The sequence below is a fragment of the Scomber scombrus genome, chromosome 5 (assembly GCF_963691925.1).
Source record: "Scomber scombrus chromosome 5, fScoSco1.1, whole genome shotgun sequence".
Lineage (NCBI taxonomy): Eukaryota > Metazoa > Chordata > Actinopteri > Scombriformes > Scombridae > Scomber > Scomber scombrus.
In genome coordinates, this window is record NC_084974.1 from 12,648,348 (window position 1) to 12,672,814 (window position 24,467).

General features: G+C 39.3%; 2 protein-coding genes across 2 annotated transcripts in view; both read right to left on the reverse strand.

Annotated features, from left to right (window-relative positions):
* Positions 1-1,527: 1,527 nt before the first annotated feature.
* On the reverse strand, positions 1,528-14,427 carry LOC133980576 (elastin-like). Its single transcript, XM_062419334.1, has 14 exons — positions 14,346-14,427; positions 13,107-13,133; positions 12,597-12,611; positions 12,469-12,495; positions 12,051-12,077; positions 11,800-11,853; positions 11,594-11,668; positions 11,343-11,378; positions 10,658-10,720; positions 8,897-8,935; positions 8,330-8,386; positions 7,002-7,037; positions 3,242-3,307; positions 1,528-3,076 (listed from the first exon to the last, which is right to left on the reverse strand). Exons 1-14 carry the CDS (start codon positions 14,425-14,427, stop codon positions 3,030-3,032), a joined length of 651 nt encoding a protein of 216 aa, XP_062275318.1. The 3' UTR covers positions 1,528-3,029.
* A 371-nt stretch (positions 14,428-14,798) lies between these two features.
* Positions 14,799-24,467, reverse strand: part of elna (elastin a) — a 37,218-nt gene continuing 27,549 nt past the window's right edge. The window contains exons 11-40 of the mRNA XM_062419385.1: positions 24,006-24,053; positions 23,799-23,861; positions 22,795-22,827; positions 22,617-22,685; positions 21,416-21,457; positions 21,255-21,326; positions 21,108-21,158; positions 20,921-20,992; positions 20,671-20,706; positions 20,361-20,504; positions 20,172-20,285; positions 19,949-20,038; positions 19,371-19,463; positions 19,165-19,248; positions 19,040-19,072; positions 18,747-18,818; positions 18,581-18,619; positions 18,361-18,492; positions 18,083-18,211; positions 17,782-17,928; positions 17,499-17,627; positions 17,218-17,349; positions 16,943-17,068; positions 16,651-16,767; positions 16,336-16,452; positions 16,058-16,147; positions 15,783-15,884; positions 15,602-15,634; positions 14,968-15,066; positions 14,799-14,881 (exon numbers count right to left, since the gene is read on the reverse strand). Of these exons, the coding sequence (XP_062275369.1) occupies positions 14,799-14,881; positions 14,968-15,066; positions 15,602-15,634; positions 15,783-15,884; positions 16,058-16,147; positions 16,336-16,452; positions 16,651-16,767; positions 16,943-17,068; positions 17,218-17,349; positions 17,499-17,627; positions 17,782-17,928; positions 18,083-18,211; positions 18,361-18,492; positions 18,581-18,619; positions 18,747-18,818; positions 19,040-19,072; positions 19,165-19,248; positions 19,371-19,463; positions 19,949-20,038; positions 20,172-20,285; positions 20,361-20,504; positions 20,671-20,706; positions 20,921-20,992; positions 21,108-21,158; positions 21,255-21,326; positions 21,416-21,457; positions 22,617-22,685; positions 22,795-22,827; positions 23,799-23,861; positions 24,006-24,053 (2,591 nt within the window). The remainder of the gene's footprint in view (positions 14,882-14,967; positions 15,067-15,601; positions 15,635-15,782; positions 15,885-16,057; positions 16,148-16,335; positions 16,453-16,650; positions 16,768-16,942; positions 17,069-17,217; positions 17,350-17,498; positions 17,628-17,781; positions 17,929-18,082; positions 18,212-18,360; positions 18,493-18,580; positions 18,620-18,746; positions 18,819-19,039; positions 19,073-19,164; positions 19,249-19,370; positions 19,464-19,948; positions 20,039-20,171; positions 20,286-20,360; positions 20,505-20,670; positions 20,707-20,920; positions 20,993-21,107; positions 21,159-21,254; positions 21,327-21,415; positions 21,458-22,616; positions 22,686-22,794; positions 22,828-23,798; positions 23,862-24,005; positions 24,054-24,467) is intronic.

Consider the following 24,467-nt stretch of genomic DNA (forward strand, 5'->3'; position numbering starts at 1 on the left):
CGGTGTCCGACCACCAGTGTAGCCCGCCCGCAGGTCGTGTTGCTGTGCGTCGGTCCCCTCCCTGCGGCGGCAAACACAACTTCCCTCCGCCTGATGCTGCCTCCACGTTTCTGCGACGCTTCATTCAAGAGAGCTGCCGGCCAATGAAGCCTCTCAGCCGGGGAGAGGAAGAGTCGGGTTGGCCAACCAGGATCACTCCCTGGTTAATTAATGCATGAGGGGGCGGGAAGGAGGGGTCAGGAGGAAGGCAGTGCAATGCAGTAAATACCACTGTGACTGTGGCTTGAAAAATGACAATATTGTAACTATCTATTTGACTATTTTGTTACTTTTTGTGGAAACTGAACATTTAAAATACTATTAAATTGTAATATCCATTGCATTTCCCGTAATTGTTTCCTTAAAAGCACTGTCTAATTTGGCATTGGTATTTAGAGACAGTGCTCTGATGGTACACGTCCAATTAAATAATTACAAATGGCTACATTTTCTAGTGGACATGTTCTGCTGCTTGGTGTATTTTGGCCATAAGAGGTTAAAGCAGTTGAATTGTCAATTGAGGAGATGAGAGTAATCGAACCGTTACTGAAGGAGTAAAAGATGAATATTGTTGAAATGTCAGTTGAAGAGAATGAAAGCAGTTGAAATGTTACTTGAAGCATAAGAGATGGAAGCTGACCGGTAAGTGGGGAATAGTTCAAATTTGCGTTGAAGTGAAAGTTCACTGAAAGCAGTTGAAGTGTCAGTATGTAAGTACTGACAGCAGTTAACACGTCAGCTTAAGTGTAAGATATGAAAGTAGTTGAGTCCAGAACAAGCCAACTATACATGGGGGGAGATTTAAGTTTACAGTAATATATCAGTAATCAGAAAATATTTACATGAGTTTAAATGAAGCAGTTTTTCAAAGACAATTCTTCTGGAGTCCAGAGGATGCTTTTAAATTCGAAACTACTTAGTAAACCCTGATTAAAGTCACTAATTTCTCTATATTTGATGACCATAATGTTCTTTTCAGGATACTTTTAAGAAATTATAGTCATTTCATTGAAATTTACTGTATGTATACCAGCTCTGAAACAGTTCCACAGTGACACTGTAGTACCTCTGAAGTGGGGCAGAACAGGAATACAGCTCCTGCTGAAGGAACAAAAGTGTAATCTAACGTCTACAGGATGTGGATCACGGGTCAGAAGCTGTCCCAGGAGATCACCAGTGAATGGCAGCATGACTTCATTATTTCCAGCTGGCACAACAAGACCAGAGTTAAGACTGTCCATACTGAGGCCACAGCAAACTGTCTACCCGTATCTGTGGAGTTGTTTTCAGTGTGATAGGAACATTTTTCCAAATCATTCACAAAATCTGTTGGCCTGATTTATATTTTTTGTTTGACATAATTTCAACGTGGTATGTGCCTTAATCCACCAGGACAGCTCAGGCCAGGTGGTTTTCATCAGTCTTCAGCACAAAATGCTACTGCAGTGGAATAACTTAAAATAAAACAATAAGAAAGACAAATTCTTTAACACATTTTATTCTGTTATTTAATGAAGCAAATAAAAAAGCCAGGATGTCCGCGAACAAGTCACATGTTTGTCGTGGAAATATAAAAAGTGCAAAACCACACTGTTCCTCCTTATAAAAAACAGTTTTAAATAAAGATGAAGAGTATCCCACGGCACATAAGACAAGGTCTGACCCCGTGAGGCTCAAATATAGTTCGCACACAGCACCGAGTGGTGGAACTGAAGCCAGCTAACACCAAATTAGTACAAAATACAGTACACAATTACAGAAAGAGATGGGATCACTTGGCGACAGTGCTCATGAACCTTTGGTCAGTAAAGCCTTTTTAAAAGCAGCTCAAGTAAATAAAGAACAACGGGGGCTTTTGCCTCATATGAAACTAAACACATAGGCTCACCCATCAAACATTTTCTGTATTACAATTGTACTACTGTATTACAGTGAATAAATGCAAAAGCAAAGGATTGTTTTTGTTGTATGTTCACACATTCCTGATAACAATAAAGCTATGAGTCAAAGCATGGTGCAAAAAAAGCTTGAATAATCACGTAATGACAAGTTACATACAAGTAAATAACTGTTGAAATAAGACTAAACAATTGAGCACCTTTGGACAGTGACACATAATCACACATACATAATGTACATGAATGATATCTAATCTACCTGGAGCTAAAAGCAAAAAATGGCAACACTGTTTTTGAAACCTCCTTTACTGAATCAAACACTTTTTGATTGTCTTCAGCTACCATCAGAACAGAGGCTGCTCTTCATAAATCGCACGTTTGGCAACATAAAAAATGCTGAGAAAACTGAACTGCATAGCAACTAGAATCAGCAAAATTACTGAGAGCAGATGGGTCGGCCGGAGCCCCGAATCCCGCTGCTTTATACCCAGCAGACCTAAAAATAGCAGCAGAGAAGACGGAGATGCATAGACGATGCTGAGATTGGTCGGATTTCATCCGTTTTCGGACAGGCCTCGACCAACCCGAGCCCATCTTGCAGGTCAGAGAGGTGACAGGCTCTACACAGTGAGGTGAGACAGTGTGAGGACAGGTCACCTTGCTTTAGGATTAAATAGAAATGGAAATCATTCAAAAGGTCACATTGGCAGCCGATGGTTCAGACAGTCCTTTGCACAACAGTACAACCACATGCGCAAACCACACGCACACACAGCACACATTTATGCACAACAACAAGCAACACATGGTGACAAAAACACACACTTTTAAGTAGGCTGGTGCAGTAAGGGGGAATTAAAGCCAATTAACAGTAATGACTAAAGGCACTATCAATAACAAATGTCATGTCCGAACGTGTACAAAATTCTTGATCGGTGGGTTTGTATAAAAACAGACATTGAAATAAAGCAAGTAATTAAAAAATGGGCTTTACATGTTGTCTAATGGGGATTTATTCGCATATAAAATGTACATTCTAGATCATGCAGTAGCACCATGGTTTCTTGAGGTCACACTGTCTCAAGAGATCATCTACTTCCTCCTCCCACAGTATTTTCCCTGGCATCCTGCGACTCCACCTGCACCAAAGACCACACAAATAAGCATGATGAAAGTTACTGTTTATATCATACACAAGAACTGCTTGGATTCATCTATAAATAGCCAATACTTTAAAAATGTTTTGCTGCAGCAGGCTTCTGTATATATTATGAGCTTGAACTCAGTTTGTATGTGTATATTACCTCTATAAGCCCCTCCTCCTCCACCACCGAGGAAGCTCTGCAATGGACCATACTTGGCTGCTTTGGCTGCAAAACAACAAGAGGAACAACCAGTATGAGCTATTTACTTTAACTGAAAATGATCTTGATAAAATGCTATTAAATTAACACTTGAAGGCAGGCCTGGACTGGGACAAAAATTCGGCCCTGGACCCTGGACCAGAGTGGCCCACTACAATCCGTGCGCAGATACCATGCCGACTCGCCCAATTGATGTACATTTAAACACACAAGCCCTTATTAACACTACTATACTTAGTAGTAGTTTTTGCAAGCCTGTAGCATGTAGGCTTCAGCACAATCCTTGTGTGCCTTACTGCCATTATGCTCATCTATGCGCTGGCAATAATGCTTCCAATCTGCCATTCCAGTAATGAACTGACTTTTGTCAGTGGACTTTGCAAATGCCATGCAAACAAAGCAAAACAACGCATGGCGTTCTTCACTGTATGACAACCACTTTCTAAAGGTGCCGTCCTCGCAGCGGAAAACTCTGCAATTTGGGGTCCCTTGTTGATTGTTGAGGGTGATGATTTAAAAACAGCTGAAGGGTGTCTGTGTTGGGACGGCTGAAATAATCTACAGGTGGGCTTGGGGTCTCTGGTAAGCTCATCTCCACAGGAGATGATCTACCGAGACTGCTGCTGTCAAACCTGGACATGAAGAGTAGAGAAATAGTGTGGAATAAGTTTACAAGATTACATGCAAATAATGAGTCTGAATGCAAAGAGAACTTTAGCTAGTTGACTAAAGTATGGAAAATAATAGTATAATGATTCTGATTCTGAACAATCAACACTTTTTATAGCTCAACATACTGACAAGTATGACAGAAGAGGAAATACTTGTAATTTTGTAATAGTATTGTTAATATTTGACATGACTATACATATTACTTTTGTAACTTTTTGGTACTGTATTTAACACATAGCTCAGTTTGTAATGACTTTTCATGAGCATATGTTTGCTTTACAATTGTCCATCAATAAAAATTAAAATAGATTATCAGACATTTGAGCTTATCTTATTGTTAAAGTTTTAATTTTGATACATAATTTACAGTTAAAATCCCAAGGAATCACAGTATATTGCAATATATTTAATATCTCAATAATACTGTATATACTTTTTATTGTATCACATATCCTGACCAAATTGGACTGTGTACAGAAGAAAGGTGCATGATGATACATAAAACACTTTAATTCTGATTTGGGGAATGTAATTATAGGTTACAAATTGTGAAAATAGCATTTATACATGCTCAAACCACATCTAGTATAAAATAGTGGTTAATAAACGCGTCTATTAAACATATGAATATGGTTATCATGTTCCCATACTTTAGATAACTAGATGTAGTTGTACACTAACACTCCACGCTATGCAGAGTTTGCGATTGTGTCAAGTAATGTTTATTACAATTAACGGTGTTAATTGTTTATCCACAACGTGTTAGCCTAGCACACACCTGCCATCACCACCACTAAGCTCCTCTAGCACCATGGCTGCAGGAGCCTCACTTTCTCCCTCCTCCTCTTCCTGATGAGAGGGACCCGCAGCTGCAGCTGAAGACCCTGAGGCGACACCGGCCCGCGCAACGAACATATTTAAAATATTACCACTCTTCGCGGCATCTTGAGCTAGTGCTTTTTTCTTTTTTTCTCGCAATTTTTCGGCACCACCTTTTCGTTTTTTCTCCATTTTGCGTGCGTGTTGTGCTGCGCTATTTCTCTCTGTCTTTTTCTCTACCTGTCATAACAATTGGTCATCATTAAAGCTGATTGGATGAGGGGGGGTCTAGAACGTGCATGGGTGGGACTCCTGGGCCTGTGTAGCCCATCATTGGGCCAGCCAGGTAGACAGACAAGTCACAAGCCACTGGGCATCAGTATGCATTTGATGTGTGAGAATTACCATTGCGAGACGCAGAAAAAAAAAAAAAAGCCAGCCACTGCCGGCCCATTATTGAACGGCCCACCGGGCCCTAACCCTAACCCCCAATGGCCAGTCCAGGCCTGCTTGAAGGTCAGAACTACTGGTCAAACAACGTGCTGGCTGAAATCATGTGTGTATATGTGGACTTAAAGGAGAACATCCATCTTTTGAGGAAGATAAATACAATGTCTGACAAGTTGAGCATTTATTCTTGATGTTGGAAATCACTTATTTTCACATAGCAAATAGCTGTTCGCTGAAATCTTGTAAGGTTGAATGTCATTTATTGCACCTTTAAGGTCCATTAATTGTTTCTTTCAGGAGCGTTGGCTCTCACTCAGCAGATGGAGTTTGAAAACTCAAGAGAAAGCGAGTAAATACTGAATACCTTTAGCTAAATTATTTCATCATATGTTTGGAAACTTCACAGCTGTCAACTGGATTGAAATAAGAGAGAACAAAAAAGTCGAGGACTGTTTGGGATGTGAAGCTGAACTGACACAATATGGTTCATATCTTGTGCTCTGACAGTTATGGAAAAGACTGTAAATCTCTCTGCCTCACACAAAAATCTTACGAGCCAATAACATCAAGTCTAACTCAGATCTACCAGATTAATCCTCCAGTTTTCAACTTAAAGTATAAGGCTGGCATATCATGTGCAGAGCCAAACCAACAAGGAACTGATCCTACTTTCAAGTGTTGTTTGTGAAACCAAAGTCTGATACAGTATATCTTTATTCCTCTGTGCTGTAGACATTTGCTATCCATAAACTATTAAAAACATGTCAGTGAGTCAAACTGTTTCACGCTGAGTTTCTTCACCAGAAAAAGCTTTGAGCACATTAGGTTGTTTAGAAACTGCTTCAAAAAGTGATAACAGTGATAGCATTTAGTTATTTAAAATATACAATGTAGCACAAAGTCAAGAGGTTGTGATATGTAACACAATAAGCTAGCGATCTAACCACACCCTGCACGTTCTCAGTGGCGTCGGCCATACAAGGAACAACTCTCCAGAGAATGAAAATGTAATTGCTCATATTATTCTTTGGAGCCAACTACTTTAATCATTCTGGTTAAGGAACATATTCACCCAGTGAACGGTGTGGTTTATTGACATATGTTAACAATAAGAAAAATATAAAAAAAATGCCTGCTTTATCCTTGAAGGAGATCATTGGCCCAACTTCACAAATACTAACTGAAATGATCTGAGGCTTTATGTGACCTATAAAGTGTTTCTCTCAATCATTTTGCAAACTCCTGTCTGTGTAACAATCTACTATCTTTAGATCTACAGGTGCCTTTGAAGGTTGCTGATGCCTCCTCAGACACTGCAGAAGAAACCAGACGAGTTTCCTTGAAATAATCCCACCAGCAATAATCTCTGATGTTTAGGAAAATGCAGATTATCATGCGTTCACATACTGGTTGTGCTGTGCCATCTGCACCGACAAGCACACACAGTACCAACCCCACACTGCACCCTCTTCCAATCTCATCCAGATAATCTGACATGTTGCCATCCTCTGCCAATGAGCAGAGAGGGAAATTGGAAAATGAGTTGAGGTACAGGGAGACATTTTCATTACTGAAACCACTTATTATCCCTTCTGTGTGTGTGTGTGTGTGTGTGTGTGTGTGTGTGTGTGTGTGTGTGTGTGTGTGTGTGTGTGTGTGTGTGTTTGTTTGTGTGTGTGTGTGTGTGTGTGTGTGTGTCTGTGTGTGTGTGTGTGTGTGTGTGTGTGTGTGTGTGTGTGTGTCTGATGATGTCCTGTACCTTGTTGAGGAGTCAGTGGGGCTGGTACATATCCACCTAGATGACAGACACATGGAAGACAAATGAGATGGTGCAATTGGACGAGTGCTAAGCTGGGAAACACTTTTGATCTGTCAGAGTGTTTGATATATTTTTCCTGGCCCGGATGTAGTCAGGAAAGACTGTTGACATTAAGAGTAGATCACATGGGAGGCACTTAGTCCTGGTGCTGAGCTGTCAGATTTTAGACAGACAGTTTTTCCTGTCTGTGTTTTGTATTTAAAACTTATAAACACATATTCTTAGTTTATACTTTTTAAAGTAGCCTAATATTTATTTTGCAAATCGAAGAAAAGATTCCATTAAGCATCAATATAATTTCAATTTGCGGTGCTGTCTGCACTAAGATAATCCAATTAACCTCTCTGTAATCAGGCGCTCAGAGGAGAAAAGTAATTATTGTCATTTAAAGTCAACCTCCCATGTAAATTCACAAGTTGAGTATGAAAATTATGTTAAATATGAAAAGCTTAGAGATTATGTTAAATATGAAATCCCTGTTTGATTGCTTCATCTTAAGAAAAAATGTAAATATAAAGAATTTATCTAATAATTTTATGTGCATTCGTAGATAGAAAGAGTAGATGAAAATGTCTAGCATAAAGGGAAGGAGAGCGAGAAAGAGTCAACATAAGGGGGTTAGGGTTCCAGGATTTCTCTCAGCTTTAAAAAAATAAATAAAAATGAAGTGATGGGTCAGTTTGCCTGCCCCTTTCATCTGTCCAGCTGTGTTACCTGGCTGCTGGCAGTAGACCATTAATCCGCCTCCTGATCCAGAAACAAGGATGAAAAGTTAAAGAATCTGTGGTACTTGCCTATGTGGTGGCTGGCCTGGATCTACTTGGCGCTAATGTTTGGTTTCCAGTAAAAAAACCTCTTCAATAATTATACTGAAATTAATACTGATGGATAAAGCGTATACCATACAACACAAATAAAGATTTTGTCATATTTATAGTCTTCAAACCACAGCTAGTTTGTGTTTTTTTTTTTTTTTTTTTGTCTGTTTTGTCTGAGGTCTCTAACTCGTCTACTGAGCAGCCACACACACCATCCTCCTACAACCTCCACCTTCTTAAGATAAATGACTCTATTCTGTTGTCTGTTGTATTCTGGTCCTGATTTATTACACAACCAGCGGTCCTCAAAGGTCACAATGCCGTTCACCACCCAACAAAAATATACAGCCTGCTGTATGTGTTGGAAAGCCACTAGCAGACAAAAATTGACAAAATGCTAATTAAGTGGAAGTCTACACATATTCTTTGAGCAGGAAGCAATACCAGTACCTGGGTAGTACTGTTGGGGGTAACCTCCTCCATAACCAGGAACGACAGGAGCTGCACCTGTAAAAATAAAATCCATAAACAGAAAACATCAGTTTGCAAACTGATAATATGAGTTACCGTATGTCTTTCAACAGAGTGTTATGTGTCCAAAAACATCTCAAAATGTAAAATGTGAATACAGTGAATATGCCAACTTGACCTACATTTCAAGAAGCTAATAATCACTCATTTGGCAAATGAGGAAAGTTATTAAATCATCTGTGGAACCGTTTCACACAGACAAATATCTCTCTGGCCATTGGGAGGAGGATTAGGGCCACGGGTTTCAAGGACTAGCCTGTCCAGTATCTGTGTAGCAATAATGGGAGGCTGCTGCTGTGCGATTACACTCATCCCTCACTGACAGGGAGAGGAAGAGGAAGAGGAGGGGCAGGAGCAGAGGCTGCACTGCACAAAGTGTAAATGTGTGCCATATTTACCCACTATAATGTTTTTTGGTTGTTGTTTTTAGTTCTTTTTTTTTAGGTATCTTTGATAAAGTGTAAAATATTGAACAACGGTCCTCACCTGGCTGATATCCACCGCCACCTCCAAGATTGCCATAGCCTGTTCACATGAAAAGCAGACAAACCAATCCGTGAATATGTCTGTTTTAATGATTACAGTACAGTAAACATGACTTATAATCAGCTTTATGTGTCTATAACTGTACTCCCTACAGTGACATGCAGCCAGACGCTCGGCTGAAGTCATTGCAACCACCTCGTCCAAACTTCCTCTGGCTGAGTTTTGCCGTTTCAGGGCAGGACTCTCCAGAGGTTGGTGTTATCTTCAAACAGTCACACTTTGATGTTGTACACAGTATTACTAACGGTAATCAGCCTCCATCAGGAATTGTTGTTGTTGCTGACTTGCTCCATTTCCAAAGTCCTAACGGTACTCTAATACTGCAGGGATCTTTAGAGGCGTTGGATTATGTAAAATCATTAGTTCAGGGTTACTGTATCTCCACCAATATACACAGTGTCCCCCAATGATATCTCAGTCTCTGAGACAAAATACTGTATTGTTACATTACATTCATACTGAGAAGGATCCATTGATAATAATACATTTCAGTCATTTCTGTGGCAGGTTCTCTGTTACAGTTAAAGGAAACTGTTCCCAAAACAGCATTTGAATGATACTTAATTCAGACTATAAGGCCATAAACGGTTTCTTAAATACAGGACTGAAAATCCAGCTCCAGTGATAATAACCTCTTGAATCCTCCAAGGACATCAACGCCATTACTGTCTTTACGGGGCTGTATCATATGAAACTAGAAGACCTCAGGAATCGATCAGTACCAACCATGTCATGATAGCTTGTTGGGGCTAAATAGCGTTTCAAAGTTAGGCTAAATTTTGGCGAGGGAAAAACTGGCATAGTAATTTTCAAAGGGCTCCCTTGATCTCTCTCCTCAGGATATCTGAATAAAAATGGGTTTTATGGGTACACATAAATCTCCCCTTTACAGACATGCCCACTTTATGCTAATCCCATGCAGTTTTATGCATGAAGTATAAATGTGTTATTTTCGTCTATTCTAAAATGAATGTCTTTGAATATTTCTGCAAACTGGTGTCACCAAACAGTCTTGGAATTGCATCAATTTCATATGACTGGAAAGCCGAAAACTTTTGGATTCAATTAGACCAATTGTTTTCATATGTAATGATGTTCTCCATAGTAGCCATTTGATTGTATTTGTAACTTGACCTCACTCGGTAAATTGACCTATTGTGACTTCTAGGATAATTACAGCCTCATGAAACTTTACAGCTACAAACTAGAGGCCTACTTTAGGGCATTCAGAGGATGTATAGCTCTCCTAGGTATATTGACAATAAGAGGGGTTCCGAGCAATTTCCAGAACAGAAGTGCTTGCCATCAATAGGCTCCAAAATACACTGTTTATTACAGATTTATGACGAGAAAAACTTGACATATGTTCCCCTAAAGATCCCATGTCCCCCATAAAAAAGTCAAGAATGGGTAGAAGTGGGGGAGTGGAAGAGGCTAAAAGGGGAGTCAGGGTGGAATAGTAAGAACAGATACTGAGAACCAAAAATCTGGGTCTTCACATAATTTGTTTGCTGTCATCTACCCCCACCCAAGTGCTGTTGTGTATATGACCTCGACCTTTAACCTTACTGTGGATGAAGGGGAAGGACAATATTTTTTATCATATCATTGAAGGGGATTATCAGAGAAACAAGACTTAAGTTCACAACACAGCACACAAGTTCAGTTTGCTTGCATGTGCCCTGACAGAAGCAGGCCTACCTGGTTTGGGTGCTTTAGCGCCGCCACCAGCACCTCCCAGTCCAACACCAGTAGGGTACCCACCTATCACAACAGAAAGAAAATATATAGATATAGACTAAGTATACCTACACTTAGCCTGTGTAGGATTGGATGACAAAAGTATTCAGATAATTAGTGCTTCCTCTAAAACACCAGTCGCTTTCCTTGGACAAATTATCCAGCTGGCTTCTCCTCCCTGATACTACACTCCATACAGAGACTTATCAGCATGTTGGCCAGTTTCCTGCACAGGAAGTGCAGTGCGATGGCATCTCCTGACCAACTGTCACTTTGAGCACTGGGCAGAACATTTTTTGGAACATTGTGTATTAGTGCTGCTGTCAGCTCCCTCTTGTCTCATACATAACCTGTTCATACCCCTGAATCAAGATGACAGAAGAAGGTAGCATTATTGTCTGTTGGGTCACCTTCTGTAACCTCCCACAGTACAAATGTGTATGTGGCTTATACGTGTGCAAGTCTTATTATAACAAAAAATATTTTAAAAGAAAAAGTAGTGGGTTTTTGAATATATTTTTATATTTTGTATATCCTTTGACTGACACCTGACTCTAGTGTTTCTGGGGTTCACAAAAATGTATCATATTACATGTTAAATACAACCATGGTTCATGTTATGGAAAAAAAGTAGTTGTGTTCTGACCTCCTGCTGCCAGTGGGATTCCTCCTCCACCCACTGCTGCAAAAAGGCACAAAATAGTAATTTGTGAGCTTACAGACATGATTAAGTTAAAAAAGAAGACAAAATCACACCCAAACTTTTTTCCCTTTTCCTCAGTATGTCTGTCACAGTATGTGCATGACAATCACTTTTACAAATAAGTATATTTAAAGATTACACTTCAAACATTGTTCGATAAATGACTGATGGCTTTAGCTTGCATGCACACACACCTGGAGGTTTCAAAGGTTTCGCTCCAGGCAGCGTTCCCGCTCCGATTCCAGGGCCGGTACCAGCACCATAAGGAACTAAAACACAGAAAAGAGAGAAGCAGAAAAGAACAGTCACTACAATTAACAAGTCTATTATGTCCAAGTGAAAATAAAGTGAAAATGATTTTAAAGGGAATCTTTTAAAGGTAGGTATTGGTTTTTGTAACCTGGTAAGATTGGTTTAGGTGGTTTGCCCCCTGTGCCAACACCAACGCCAATACCTGAAAGCAGGAGTGTTTAGTATTATTATAGAGTCAAAGGCTGCAGCAGAGACAGAGCTGCTGTGTTAGTCTTTGTCTCCACCATGTGGCCACTTGAATTTATTCAATCCATAAAGTTTCAGTAACAAAACACAGCTCAAAGGTTAAAGCAACCATGTTGAGTTTTTGAATCAATAGTGGTATAAATATTGGCTTACCTCCAGGTTGTGGGACTCCGGGTGCAACTAAAAGAAAAAAGAGACTGAGACATGAACTATCTAACATACCCTACTTCAAAATGTGTTATTAATGCAAATAAGCCTGCAGACAAAAACACAACAACAAACACAAAAAAGAAACCTCCCAACAACCCTTTTCTCTATTGTTACAACACTACAAAATAAAAAACCCTCTGGTGTAAAGAGTCAGAAGGAAAACAACAGTATTAACACTAAAGGATGGTTTATATTTAAAACATATTTAAATATATTTAAAACATTATTATTCGTTTTTTGTATTATGATACGATGGTTAGACAGTACAAAACACTACATTTGGTAGAAATCCAACATAATTTTGTGAATTGATTGTCACATAATTAATACACATGCAAAAGAAAGTGAAAACTGCTCTTACCACCAGAGGGTGCAACACCTGCTCCACCTGTGACATATACATACACAATTTAAGTGTCACATATCAAATAATAAGATTTCTGATTTTTTTTAAATTTTTGTGTGTATTTCAATATAATATATATTTACCAACGCTTGTTCCAGCTGTGAAATAAAATAATAAATAAACTCATTAAGTTTAGTTTGCTACAATACATATTTATGTTTTTCAGATAGTTTACTAAAGCACAGAGGTTTTCAAAGTGGGGGGTGGGGCTCCCCAGGGCTCCAAGCATATTCAGGGGGCTTAGTGAATGGAAATGAAAAAAATATTACATTAGTTATCAAAAGGAGAAAATGTAGAAAAGCCTAAATGTGTGTGTGATTAGGTTAATGAGGTAGTTCAGAGTACAGAATACTTAGGGAATTTTGCTGTTTTTCCCACGTTCCCATAGTCAGAAACTAATAAATGCCTTAGGAAAGACTTTTAATGTCTTTTGGGTGGTCTGAAATGATGCCAAACAGGCTTAATTGTTGAGTGTCTATGAGATCATATAAAATAACAATGATGTCTGAATAGAGGCCCACAGTCTCAGACTTTAAAAACCCCTGCTATAGTACAATGATTAATGAAAAAACAATTTCATATGTACAACTCACCACTTGGCTGAATAATTCCACCAGCAACTATCAAAAGATAAGAAGTAACAGTGTGTAATCACAGATTGAAACATACGATAGAATTAAATCAAGTAAATGAAAAAAATACGGACTTATTTTGAACCTACCGCCTGTTTTAAGACATCCACCACAAGAGTACAAAGTGCAAGAAAAAGGAGAAAAAAAACTAAGTTAAAGTTAAATTGTCTTTTAAAATGTGAATTTTTTATAATGTATTTGTTTTGTTTAGTCACATTAAGAATTATTAAATGTGCAATGGCTGTTGATGATGAAACAAATGAAAAATAACTTAATTTTACATGTTGGAAAAGGCAGAAATGAGAATGGGGAACAAAATGCAAGAGACCACCATAATTACATAAAAGAAACATTAAACATAACAAGAACATCTCGTCAAGACAGCAGACATACAACACAACAACCTACTGAAAGGTATTCTATAGCAGGGGCTTCACAGTTCATACAGTATACATGTAACTACATAAAACTGCAAGTTAAATGACACATTCATGGCAATGATTTTGTGAAATTTGATTCCTGGAAATATCACCAAACTCCCCTGCTGTAGAACGTGAAGTGTAACACTAATCAGGAGAAATTGAGCCAATGCAGACATGTCAACACAAACGTCTCGAAACATCGACGAGAAGTCAAGAGTGTGAAGATTAGATTTCGGAGTTAATCAACAGTATCACATTTCGAATGTATACTCAATGAAGATCCAGTTATTACAGGTATGCATAAAAATAAACCATCAAGCACAGTGAGGTGTTAGTAAAAAAGAAAAGGCATGTGCAAGACAAGTGCTGTTGAGAAAAGGAGACAACCTGTAACCACAACTGACAATAATAATGTTGAAGTGGCAGAGTTCAAGCAGGCTAAACAAAATTCTCTTTCAGCACTACATGAGGCCCGACACTTAAAGAACATGTCTGAAACATCTGAATCTGTCATGTGTAAAATGTTCTTGTATCTGACAGCAAACAATGCTGCTAGTTAAAAAAAGAAGCCAAATTCACTTATTAGATCATGTGTAATGCTGAAAGAAGTAAGTGAATAACACTGGTATTTACACACTCACATTCACAAATACTGAGAGGAGCTATTTACAGTGTACTACATCACAGTAGAAAACATAACAATTCTTAATTTGAGTCATACTAAATACCACAGATTGCACTTCATGGCGAAAGATTTCATGCAAACATTAAGTCTTACTGGGCTGTGGGACCTCTGGGGCCTTGCCAGTTGTGGCAATAGGCGTGGGCCCTGCCAAAAAGACAACAGGTACCAGTTTCATCCATTGTGCTTTAAAATGCAGCAGAGTGGGAGAGACTATAAAAGGCAATAGCTGTCAGGTGGATCTTGACATTGCCACGGCTGGGAGGATGTAAGCTAGAGGGGGTCAATAGCTGGTAGCACTAGCAATAAGAACGTGAGCTGTGTGGGCAGGAAATGGCTGAAGAAAAATGTAGAGGGCATAAACAATGATGATGGAAGTACTTGTGCAGTGTGCCAGGTGAAAGTGGAAATGTGTGGTGGGTTCGGCCGTCTATGTGTTGCTGACTGAGCTGAATGAGCTTCTAATGCTTGAAAATATCCTTAATGGTATAATATTTACGATCAGTGTAAAATGATCCAGGGCTGTTTTGCTGATTTTGCAGTTAAGTACTATACTCCCGTATGCTGTAGATATATTACACAGTGTTTGACTGTACCTGGATCAGGGGTTCCCTCAGGAACAACGTCCTTTCCTGTAAAAGCAATAAAAACATAATTTATATCGCAAAACATAGAAAAGGGCTCATATAAGAAAATAATAAACTTTTCAATGTTTTACCTGGTTTTAAACCTACAGGAAGGCCTGTACCACCTGGGACAACACCGACAGCCTGACCTGGTGTAGCTCCTGGGACGGCAAGTCCTACTCCGGTGACTCCTGTTAGGTCAGTGAATGTAAGTCCCATATCCCCTCACTTTTAGCTCTGTGTTTAATCTCTACAAACTATTGAAGGACATATCTGTATTTTTAATTGCTAAATGCTTGGCAATGTTCACCAGCCAGTGTGTGTGTTTGTCATTTTGTGCTTAGCAGTGAGTGTGCGGAGGATTGTTGGTGCTTTTTCACTGAAAGAAGCTGCCTGCAGTGGCCAAAAACAAAGCTAAGAGAGAAGTGAGAGTAAACCAAAATGTTAAATTGACAAGCTGCTGAAAGCTCTTTAAAGCCATGCGGAGCTGCAGAGTCTCTGCGATAATTCTCTGTAGATTCATTACTGCACGTAACAAACATTACACATTGCCATTTCATACATTGTTATTATAAAAATATTGATTACAGCTGCTTTAAGGTATGATATAATGAACTATTATATTACAAAAGGCTGCCAGATGTTATGTGAAGAGACCTTTGACCTTTGAGTAAACAGAATGATACTAAATAATTAAAGTGTGGTAGTTTTACAGCTTCTCCTCACCATATTTAGGTGGTTTCACACCGCCTGGATATCCTGCATACAAACAAAGCATCGTCAATACTCTTCTCTCTCATCATACACTTTGCTTGGTGTCACATCTATCCTGTTAAATAATAATGTAGTAATAATGATTAAATTATAGTAACTCTACAGGTTTTTCATACACATGCACATGTTGTACCTCCAAACCCTCCAGGTACACCACCAGGTACACCACCAGGTACACCACCAGGTACACCACCAGGTACACCGCCAGGTACTCCACCTGCTCCTCCTGGCAGTCCTAATGAATGAAAACCGAGCAGTTACATAAACTTCATATTAGAAGTTTATACACAAAAATCACTATAAATATTTTGATTTTATACATAGATTACCAGACATAAGTTTGGACACACTTTCTAGTGTGTAAAGTATTGTCAGTGTCTCTGAATATGCTTATGTACAGTGTAGTACCGTATTTAGCAGCTTTTGCAGCAGCAGAGTATTGTCCACCTCCTGCTCCTCCCAGTCCTCCTGTTCCTAACCCTGCTCCTCCTGCAACTCCTAATTAAGGGAAACAGTTTCATTTACATCAAATGAAATATAAGTGAGAAAATAGTTTTGGAATTATTGAATTATCCACTTCTTGTTCAATTCCCTTCACAACAGAATCAATCTATAAACAAGCAATAGTCTGAATATTTAGACATGTATCGGGATGTTGAGTATTGGTGTGTTTGTGTGCTTTGTACCATATTTAGCAGCTTTTGCAGCAGCATAGTATTGTCCACCTCCTGGTACCAAACCAGCTCCTCCTGCTCCTCCCAGTCCTCCTGCTCCTAACCCTGCTCCTGCTCCTCCTGCAACTCCTAATTAAGGGAAACAGTTTTATTTACATTAAACGAAATATAAATGAGAAAATAGTTCTGGAATTATTTAATTATTTCTTACTCTTTCAATACCCCTCACGTCACAATCAATTTATAAACAAGCAAATGTCTGAATATTTAGACACATGTGTCGGGATGTTGAGTATTGGTGTGTTTGTGTGCTTATTTTTATTGTACCGTATTTAGCAGCTTTTGCAGCAGGGGAGTATTGTCCACCTCCTGGTACCGAACCTGCTCCTCTTGCCCCTCCGAAGACTCCTGTTCCTAACCCTGCTCCAGCTCCTCCTGGAACTCCTAAATAAGTCAGTAACATGGGTTGCATCATTAGTTTACAGTCATAATAAAAACATTGAGTTTATGGTCATAATAAAAACATAACATTGAGTGAGAAAAGGTAGGTGAAAAATAGATTTATATACACAAGAAAATGTCTGCAGGATCTAAATGTTTAAGGGCTTATTTAATGTACCGTATTTAGCAGCTTTTGCAGCAGCAGGGTATTGTCCAGCTCCTGGGTATTGTCCACCGCCAGGTACTCTTCCTGCCCCTCCGAAGCCTCCTGTTCCTAGCCCTGCTCCTGCTCCTCCTGGAACTCCTAAATAAGGCAGTAACAATCGTTACATCATTAGTTTATGGTCATAATAAAAACATAACATTGAGTGAGAAAAGGTAGGTGAAAAATAGATGTATATACACAAGAAAATGTCTGCAGGATCTGTGTGTTTGAGGGCTTATTTAATGTACCGTATTTTGCAGCTTTTGCAGCAGCAGCAGGGTATTGTCCAGCTCCTGGGTATTGTCCAGTTCCTGGTACTTGACCGGGTACTAATCCTGCACCTCCTGTTCTTAGCCCTGCTCGTGCTCCTCCTGGAACTCCTAAATAAGGCAGTAAAATGGGTTACATCATTAGTTTATGGTCATAATAAAACCTTAACATTGAGTAAGAAAAGGTAGGTGAAAAATAGATGTATATACACAAGAAAATGTCTGCAGGATCTGTGTGTTTGAGGGCTTATTTAATGTACCGTATTTTGCAGCTTTTGCAGCAGCAGGGTATTGTCCAGCTCCTGGGTATTGTCCAGTTCCTGGTACTTGACCGGGTACTAATCCTGCACCTCCTGTTCCTAGCCCTGCTCCTGCTCCTCCTGGAACTCCTAAATAAGGCAGTTACAATCGTTACATCATTAGTTTACAGTCATAATAAAAACATAACATTGAGTAAGAAAAGGTTAGTGAAAAATAGATGTACAGTATATACACAAGTAAATGTCTGCAGGATCTGTGTGTTTGAGGGCTTATTGACTGTACCGTATTTTGCAGCTTTTGCAGCAGCAGGGTATTGTCCAGCTCCTGGGTATTGTCCAGTTCCTGGGTATTGTCCAGCTCCTGGTACTTGACCGGGTACTAATCCTGCACCTCCTGTTCTTAGCCCTGCTCCTGCTCCTCCTGGAACTCCTAAATAAGGCAGTTACAATCGTTACATCATTAGTTTACAGTCATAATAAAAACATAACATTGAGTAAGAAAAGGTTAGTGAAAAATAGATGTACAGTATATACACAAGTAAATGTCTGCAGGATCTGTGTGTTTGAGGGCTTATTGACTGTACCGTATTTTGCAGCTTTTGCAGCAGCAGGGTATTGTCCAGCTCCTGGGTATTGTCCAGCTCCTGGTACTTGACCGGGTACTAATCCTGCACCTCCTGTTCCTAGCCCTGCTCCTGCTCCTCCTGGAACTCCTAAATAAGGCAGTAACATGGGTTACATCATTATTTTATGGTCATAATAAAAACATAACATTGAGTGAGAAAAGGTAGGTGAAAAATAGATGTATATACACAAGAAAATGTCTGCAGGATCTGTGTGTTTGAGGGCTTATTTAATGTACCGTATTTTGCAGCTTTTGCAGCAGCAGCAGGGTATTGTCCAGCTCCTGGGTATTGTCCAGCTCCTGGTACTTGACCGGGTACTAATCCTGCACCTCCTGCTCCTAATCCTGCTCCTGCTCCTCCTGGAACTCCTAATTAAGGGAATAAAGCAGGTTGCATCATATAAGAAAAAAATGACGCAAAATCAATCTAAAAAACATCTTAAAGAAAATATCTTACCATACTTCGGGGGTTTGACTCCAGCACCAGCTCCATAACCTTTCAGAAAGCACCAAAATGTTTGTGACTGAGAATCCTTCAGATCATATATAATCATCATAAAAGAAACAATAGAAACATTTTCATTGTACAAAATCTTCTTCCTACACTGATCTTTACAACTTACCAGCGCCCCCTGTTGGAACCTGTCCTGCTCCTCCTGGGACTCCCCCTCCTCCTAGGCCTGCTCCTGGGACTCCTGTTGAGGATTGAGTAAACACCATCTTCACTTACACAGAAAATGTATCAATTTAGGCATTTAAGGCAAAAATGTTGTTGCACACACAGTACCATCAAAGGTTTGATTCACTTCAGTGAAACAGTGTGTTCAAAGTTTTAACTGGTACTGTATATATTATATTAGTCTAGTCACACTCTATGACATGAACTGTAAAGGATAAGATAAGATCACAGTCTCACCATATTTAGGAGGTTTTGCTCCAGCTGCCAAAGCTGCAACACAACATGCCCAACAGATGTTAGATTAAAAAATGATCTTGTAACTTTTCCAAAGAAGTAAAATATCTGTCTCAAGGATTGCTTACATCCATATCCTGGGAAAAATGGGACTCTTGCAGGAACTCCACCTCCAGCACCACCTGGAAATACCCCTGCACCACCACCTTGACCTTTTATGAAAAAATAGTCATGTAATAATGCTGCACATTCACTTAAAATGCCACTTGAGAGACAATTTATTTGGTTAGCAAGTTTTTTCTATCAATTTTGAATTTTGATTGTAAATAGATACCGTATTTGGCAGCTTTAGCTGCAGCAGCAGCAGCAGCTGGGTATCCTCCACCGGCTCCTCCCAGTCCTCCTGCCCCTAGTTGTCCTGCTGCTCCTGCGGAATTATTTCCAGGTAAAGCTGATGATATGGTCTAGTTTAGTAAATCTGGGGGAGAGTGTGCTGGCAATTGGGGTACTTTATGGTCTTTTTCACCTGACCAGACTTTTTGAGCCCTCAAATTTTTAAGTGCACATTAGATCACAAACAGATGTATGGAACAGCACTTTATTTCACTTACTTTGCATCTGAAACTGTTATCAAGCAGACTCTATTAAACTTGTAATAGTGAGTACCAAGAGGCCAGGTCTGAGTACTGTCAACACTGTTGAGTTGCAAAAGTGCTTTCGTATTGTCAAAGCTTTAAATAGACAAAACAAAAACCAGACTATTGCATTGGACCTCCTCTCCTCTGTATCCAGTCTCTTCCTCTCTCAGGCTTCTTTCCTGGCCTTTGGTAATCTGCGTCACACTAAGAGGAATCAAAATCCAACCAGGTCAACTACATCAGAAGTCATGAATAGTATTCATTATTACTCTACCATATTTAGCAGCTTTTGCAGCGGCTGGATATCCTCCTGCTCCTCCCAGTCCTGTTCCTCCCAGTCCTGTACCTCCCAGTCCTCCTACTCCTGTAAAGACACAATTGTTCAATTGATGTAATTGGGATCAGAATCTCTTTTGCACCACACAGCTTAGTGCAGCAGAAAAAAATCATGCTTCTGATTTTAATGGAATTTTTTTAGTTGACAAAAATGTCCATACCATATTTAGCAGCTTTTGCAGCGGCTGGGTATCCTCCTGCTCCTCCCAGTCCTCCCTGTCCTCCTGCTCCTCCCAGTCCTCCCAGTCCTCCTAGTCCTCCTGCTGCTCCTTGTCCTTGAGTGCACATGACCGAGTAAGCTAACAATTTTAAGTCATAAAGTGCTGGATGGTGTAATTCATGCATCATACCATATTTAGCTGCTTTGGCTGCTGCTGAATATCCACCTCCTGGCACTCCACCTGGTACACCTCCTGGTACTCCTCCTGGTACTCCTCCTGGTACTCCACCTGGTACACCTCCTGGTACTCCTCCTGGTACTCCTCCTGGTACTCCTAATGTCCACGAGATACCAGTGGAACAAACAGGTAAAATGTGTCAATGTAAATGGAGATGTTTGAGGTACTTACGATATAATTTTCTTTTAGGATGAAGGTAACTAAGATGTTTGAGAATGTGATTGTAAAAATGCTTTCATGATATGGAAAAATATGTTCTCACCATATTTAGCAGCCTTGGATCCAGCCCCATAGCCTGCTGGAAAATATGTAAAGATCCAGAAAAATTTAATAACATCAGTGGAAATTGTACTTGATGCATTGATAGTAGTAATGATCTAAGATTAACAAAGTTGTCTCAATATTTTCCACCAGTGAACAGGTCTATGTTCTGGTGTGAAGGGTTTCTCAGTCATGAGGGCACTAGCATGGCTTTTGATATTTAGCCTTGTTTGTATGTCTTTATATTATACCTCCTGGCACCTGCCCTGGAAATGCTCCACCAGTGCCCCCAACACCTCCCGCGCCTCCAAGACCGCCCAAACCTGAGCATAGAGCACATATTTCAGTCAGATACAAAAGTGAACCAATCTTACATAACTTACATAATGTTTTAATGATAGGAAAGTATTGTCTTGGTTAATGAATGCTTTGGTCTACCATATTTGGCTGCTTTAGCTTGAGCAGGAGAGAGGCCACCGGGACCCACTCCTGCAGAAAAGAAAAACAACATGAGAGAGATTTTGTAGTATTTTCTACCTTTCACATCAATTAACAGTATATTTATTTAAAAAATCACACACACACCAGTTCCAACAGGATAACCAGGGCCACCTTTTCCTGGAAGTCCAGCTGCTCCAGCACCAAAGCCCCCATAACCTGAATGTGTAACGTGACACATCATTATTAGCTCTTGTATTTCTATGATAATATAAAATCTTTTCAAAAATGTGAAAACTTATTTTTACCATAGGGAAGTTTGCCACCTCCAGGTTTTGCTCCATAGGCACCTGAAGAGAAAAAACACCTCTTGATAAGATGATGAGGCACTTAACCCTTGTGCCTCACTTAAAAAAGTGTTCCTTAGAGTTCCTTAGGAACAAAAATGTCTGCGTAAAAGGACTGCCATAAAAAATATTTTAAATTAATATAATTTTTTAACCAACTTTTTTGTGGGGGATTATTACAGTCTGGGATATATCAATTATTAGCAACTACATTGATTTTGGTGCATTATTTTTTTTTTGTGCAGTGACAGATTTTCAAAAAACTCCCTCTGGGGTCCTTAGGGACAGAAATGCCCCCTTTGAAACTACTCCTTTATAACTACATTTTTGACCTTTCATACATTCCTGTATTCTGGGCTGTCATTTGGCAGCCTTGGCTTCAAAATTTTAGTTTTTATAATTTTTCACAAAATAGTGTCATTTAGAAAGACGCTCACATATTCAATGATTGATTCTTTTGCTTGCTAATCATTTGTGTCCTCTCTGCAGTGTCTTATCAGTGTCTTTATTCACAAATATCCAAGAGATTAACATGCCACATTTAGATAGTAACTGTCATCAGCAAATATGCGATATACCAGATTCTTTAGATTATCTCTATTTAACTTGAAATATAAGCACAAATGTCAGAAAATAATCTAAGACAGTACATTAAAGGCAGAACTGCCAATTCCGTGATGATATAACTGTGATTGTGTAAGTGCAATGATATAAAAGTGTGAAAAATACAATCTTCTTTTTGATAACCTTCTCTGTGAAGATTCAGTTTCGTAAAACCTGTCATCCTTTCAGTTATGAAATTTTTGGAGCACCCTCTGAGTTGGCAAGTTTGCTGAATCATGTAAAGTTTAGTAGCAGCGTTTGTCTCCTCTACTGTAGGGTTGGAGAAAAAATGGAGAAAAAAAAGAAAAAAAAACCTTTCTGGGTCCCCAAAGACAGATCTCTGCAGAAACCACCTGTGATAGACCCACCATGGAAAACCTTAGGGTGGCGCCCAAAGAAGTGCCTACTGGTTATCAGGCCATAAGATGAGTAAATGGACAAAAAAGTAGAAAAAGAACTGCAACACCAACAAGGTTCAAATACTCGCTATGAGTAAATCGGTGGATGGACGAATGCAACAACCTGTAAACCGCAGTTTCTATCTAGATTCAGATCTCACCTGGAACTTTGGGTGATTTGAGGGGGTATCCGTGAAAAACTCCTGTCTGTCCACCGTACCCACGGCCTCCTGTTCAGAGACAAAAATAATGTCAATCCTGACTAACTAATACTAATAATACAGACAAAATTACAAATACATTTATTTTAAATGCAGTAATAATCATAAAAAAGCCTACCTGGTCCTACACCTCCCTGGCCTCCACCTCCAACTGCATAAGAGAATTCACATCATGCAATCAGATGCACAGATGAAGGAAGATCAATGTCTGAATGCAAGTACTAGAAATCTAACTCTAAGAAAAACACACAATAAGCTAGAGCATTGAAGAGGACAGCTGCTTGGATAAAACATGATGAAAATCCTTTTTTTCCCAAAAGTCCTGAGCACAGCCAAATTCAAATCCCCAGCAAGTATTTAAGCTAATAGGACACTAGGCTGAAAACCAAATATACTCTTTTCAAATGTGTTGTGATTCAGGTGAACAGCAGATTGTTGAATCTGGATCTCTTCCTGACTTAATTTAATCTAATCTCATACAGAAGGAGATTCAGTTTTTAAGTATATGCAGGTGTCTTATTAAGCAAACTTAATTCTGTGGAACTGATGTTTCTGTAAGACTGTCTTAGCAAATAGTATTTAACTGTTTTATAAGAACTGTGCAGCATATAGACAAGTCAGACAGGAGGACCTAGGCAAGGAGATCTCAGAGGAGCACTGGGAGGGATTCCCAGACATTACTTCTTACGGTTCAAGGTGTAACATCGCTTAAATTGATCTAAATATAAGATGAATTAGATATTCCTAAATATAGATCCTTCACATGAGAGCTGTGGGATTGTTCCAGTACTGCTGGCTCAGACGTTCTGGAAATGGTCTAATCAAGTTACTGGAGACACTCTTTTCAAATGTAATTGTGAGTTTTTGTCCTATTCGTTTCCTGTCGACATTTTGGCTGCAGTATTTGGTATCACAGATCACCAGTATTGTGAACCAGATGTGTGTATTGTGTTATTGTATTTTATATTATTTTGCCTGTAGCTGCTGTGTTCCCAGTGTCTTTATTACTTTAACAGGCAATAGAAATAGTGCTAAAAAAAAATAAAAATGCAAGTGTTATTCAATGCCAATGACAGAAACTCAAAACCAGCCAACACTCCTGACTAAAATGCTACACCTTACTTGATTTCTGATTCAGGTCGGTGCCAGTGGCTACTCCCGGCAGAACTCCGCGTCCACCAAACCCTGAGGGAGCCATAACCAATCAGAGAACAGCCACATTAAATCCTTGTAAAGTGCTTATTTGCAAAACCAGTGCCATTTCACATAATAAAAGACAATAGCAAGTGCCAATATAGTGCCTGAGATTAATCAGTGGAAGTGACACACCTTTCCCTGGTACCATTCCACCTTGGTAAAGTCCTGGTACACCAACACCTGCCACAACAAATGAAAGGACAGTACTGTACTTTTTATTCCATACTTAAATATGTGAAAGTGATCTGGACCTATGACAAAAACTGTCACGATGAAGCAGGAGGCAGCAAAGACAGACTGGTGTTGCAGACATGTTACAGAAGTGTCTTTACTTTTCTTTCAGGACTGTTTTCTTTAAAATTATTACTAAAATTAGTTGAGTAATCGAGGTCTTCGAGGTACTGTTAAAAAATGCTCAGGCAGGCCAACTTAAGAGTCACCTTTTAAATCTCTTCTTAAGATTCACTTCTTTCTTAACTGATATTATTATTGTACTATTTAATTTATTGTATCACATCTATAAAGGTGCTATATAAATAAAGTTACTATTATTATTATTCTCACATAAGCATGGCCAACATAACACTACAGACT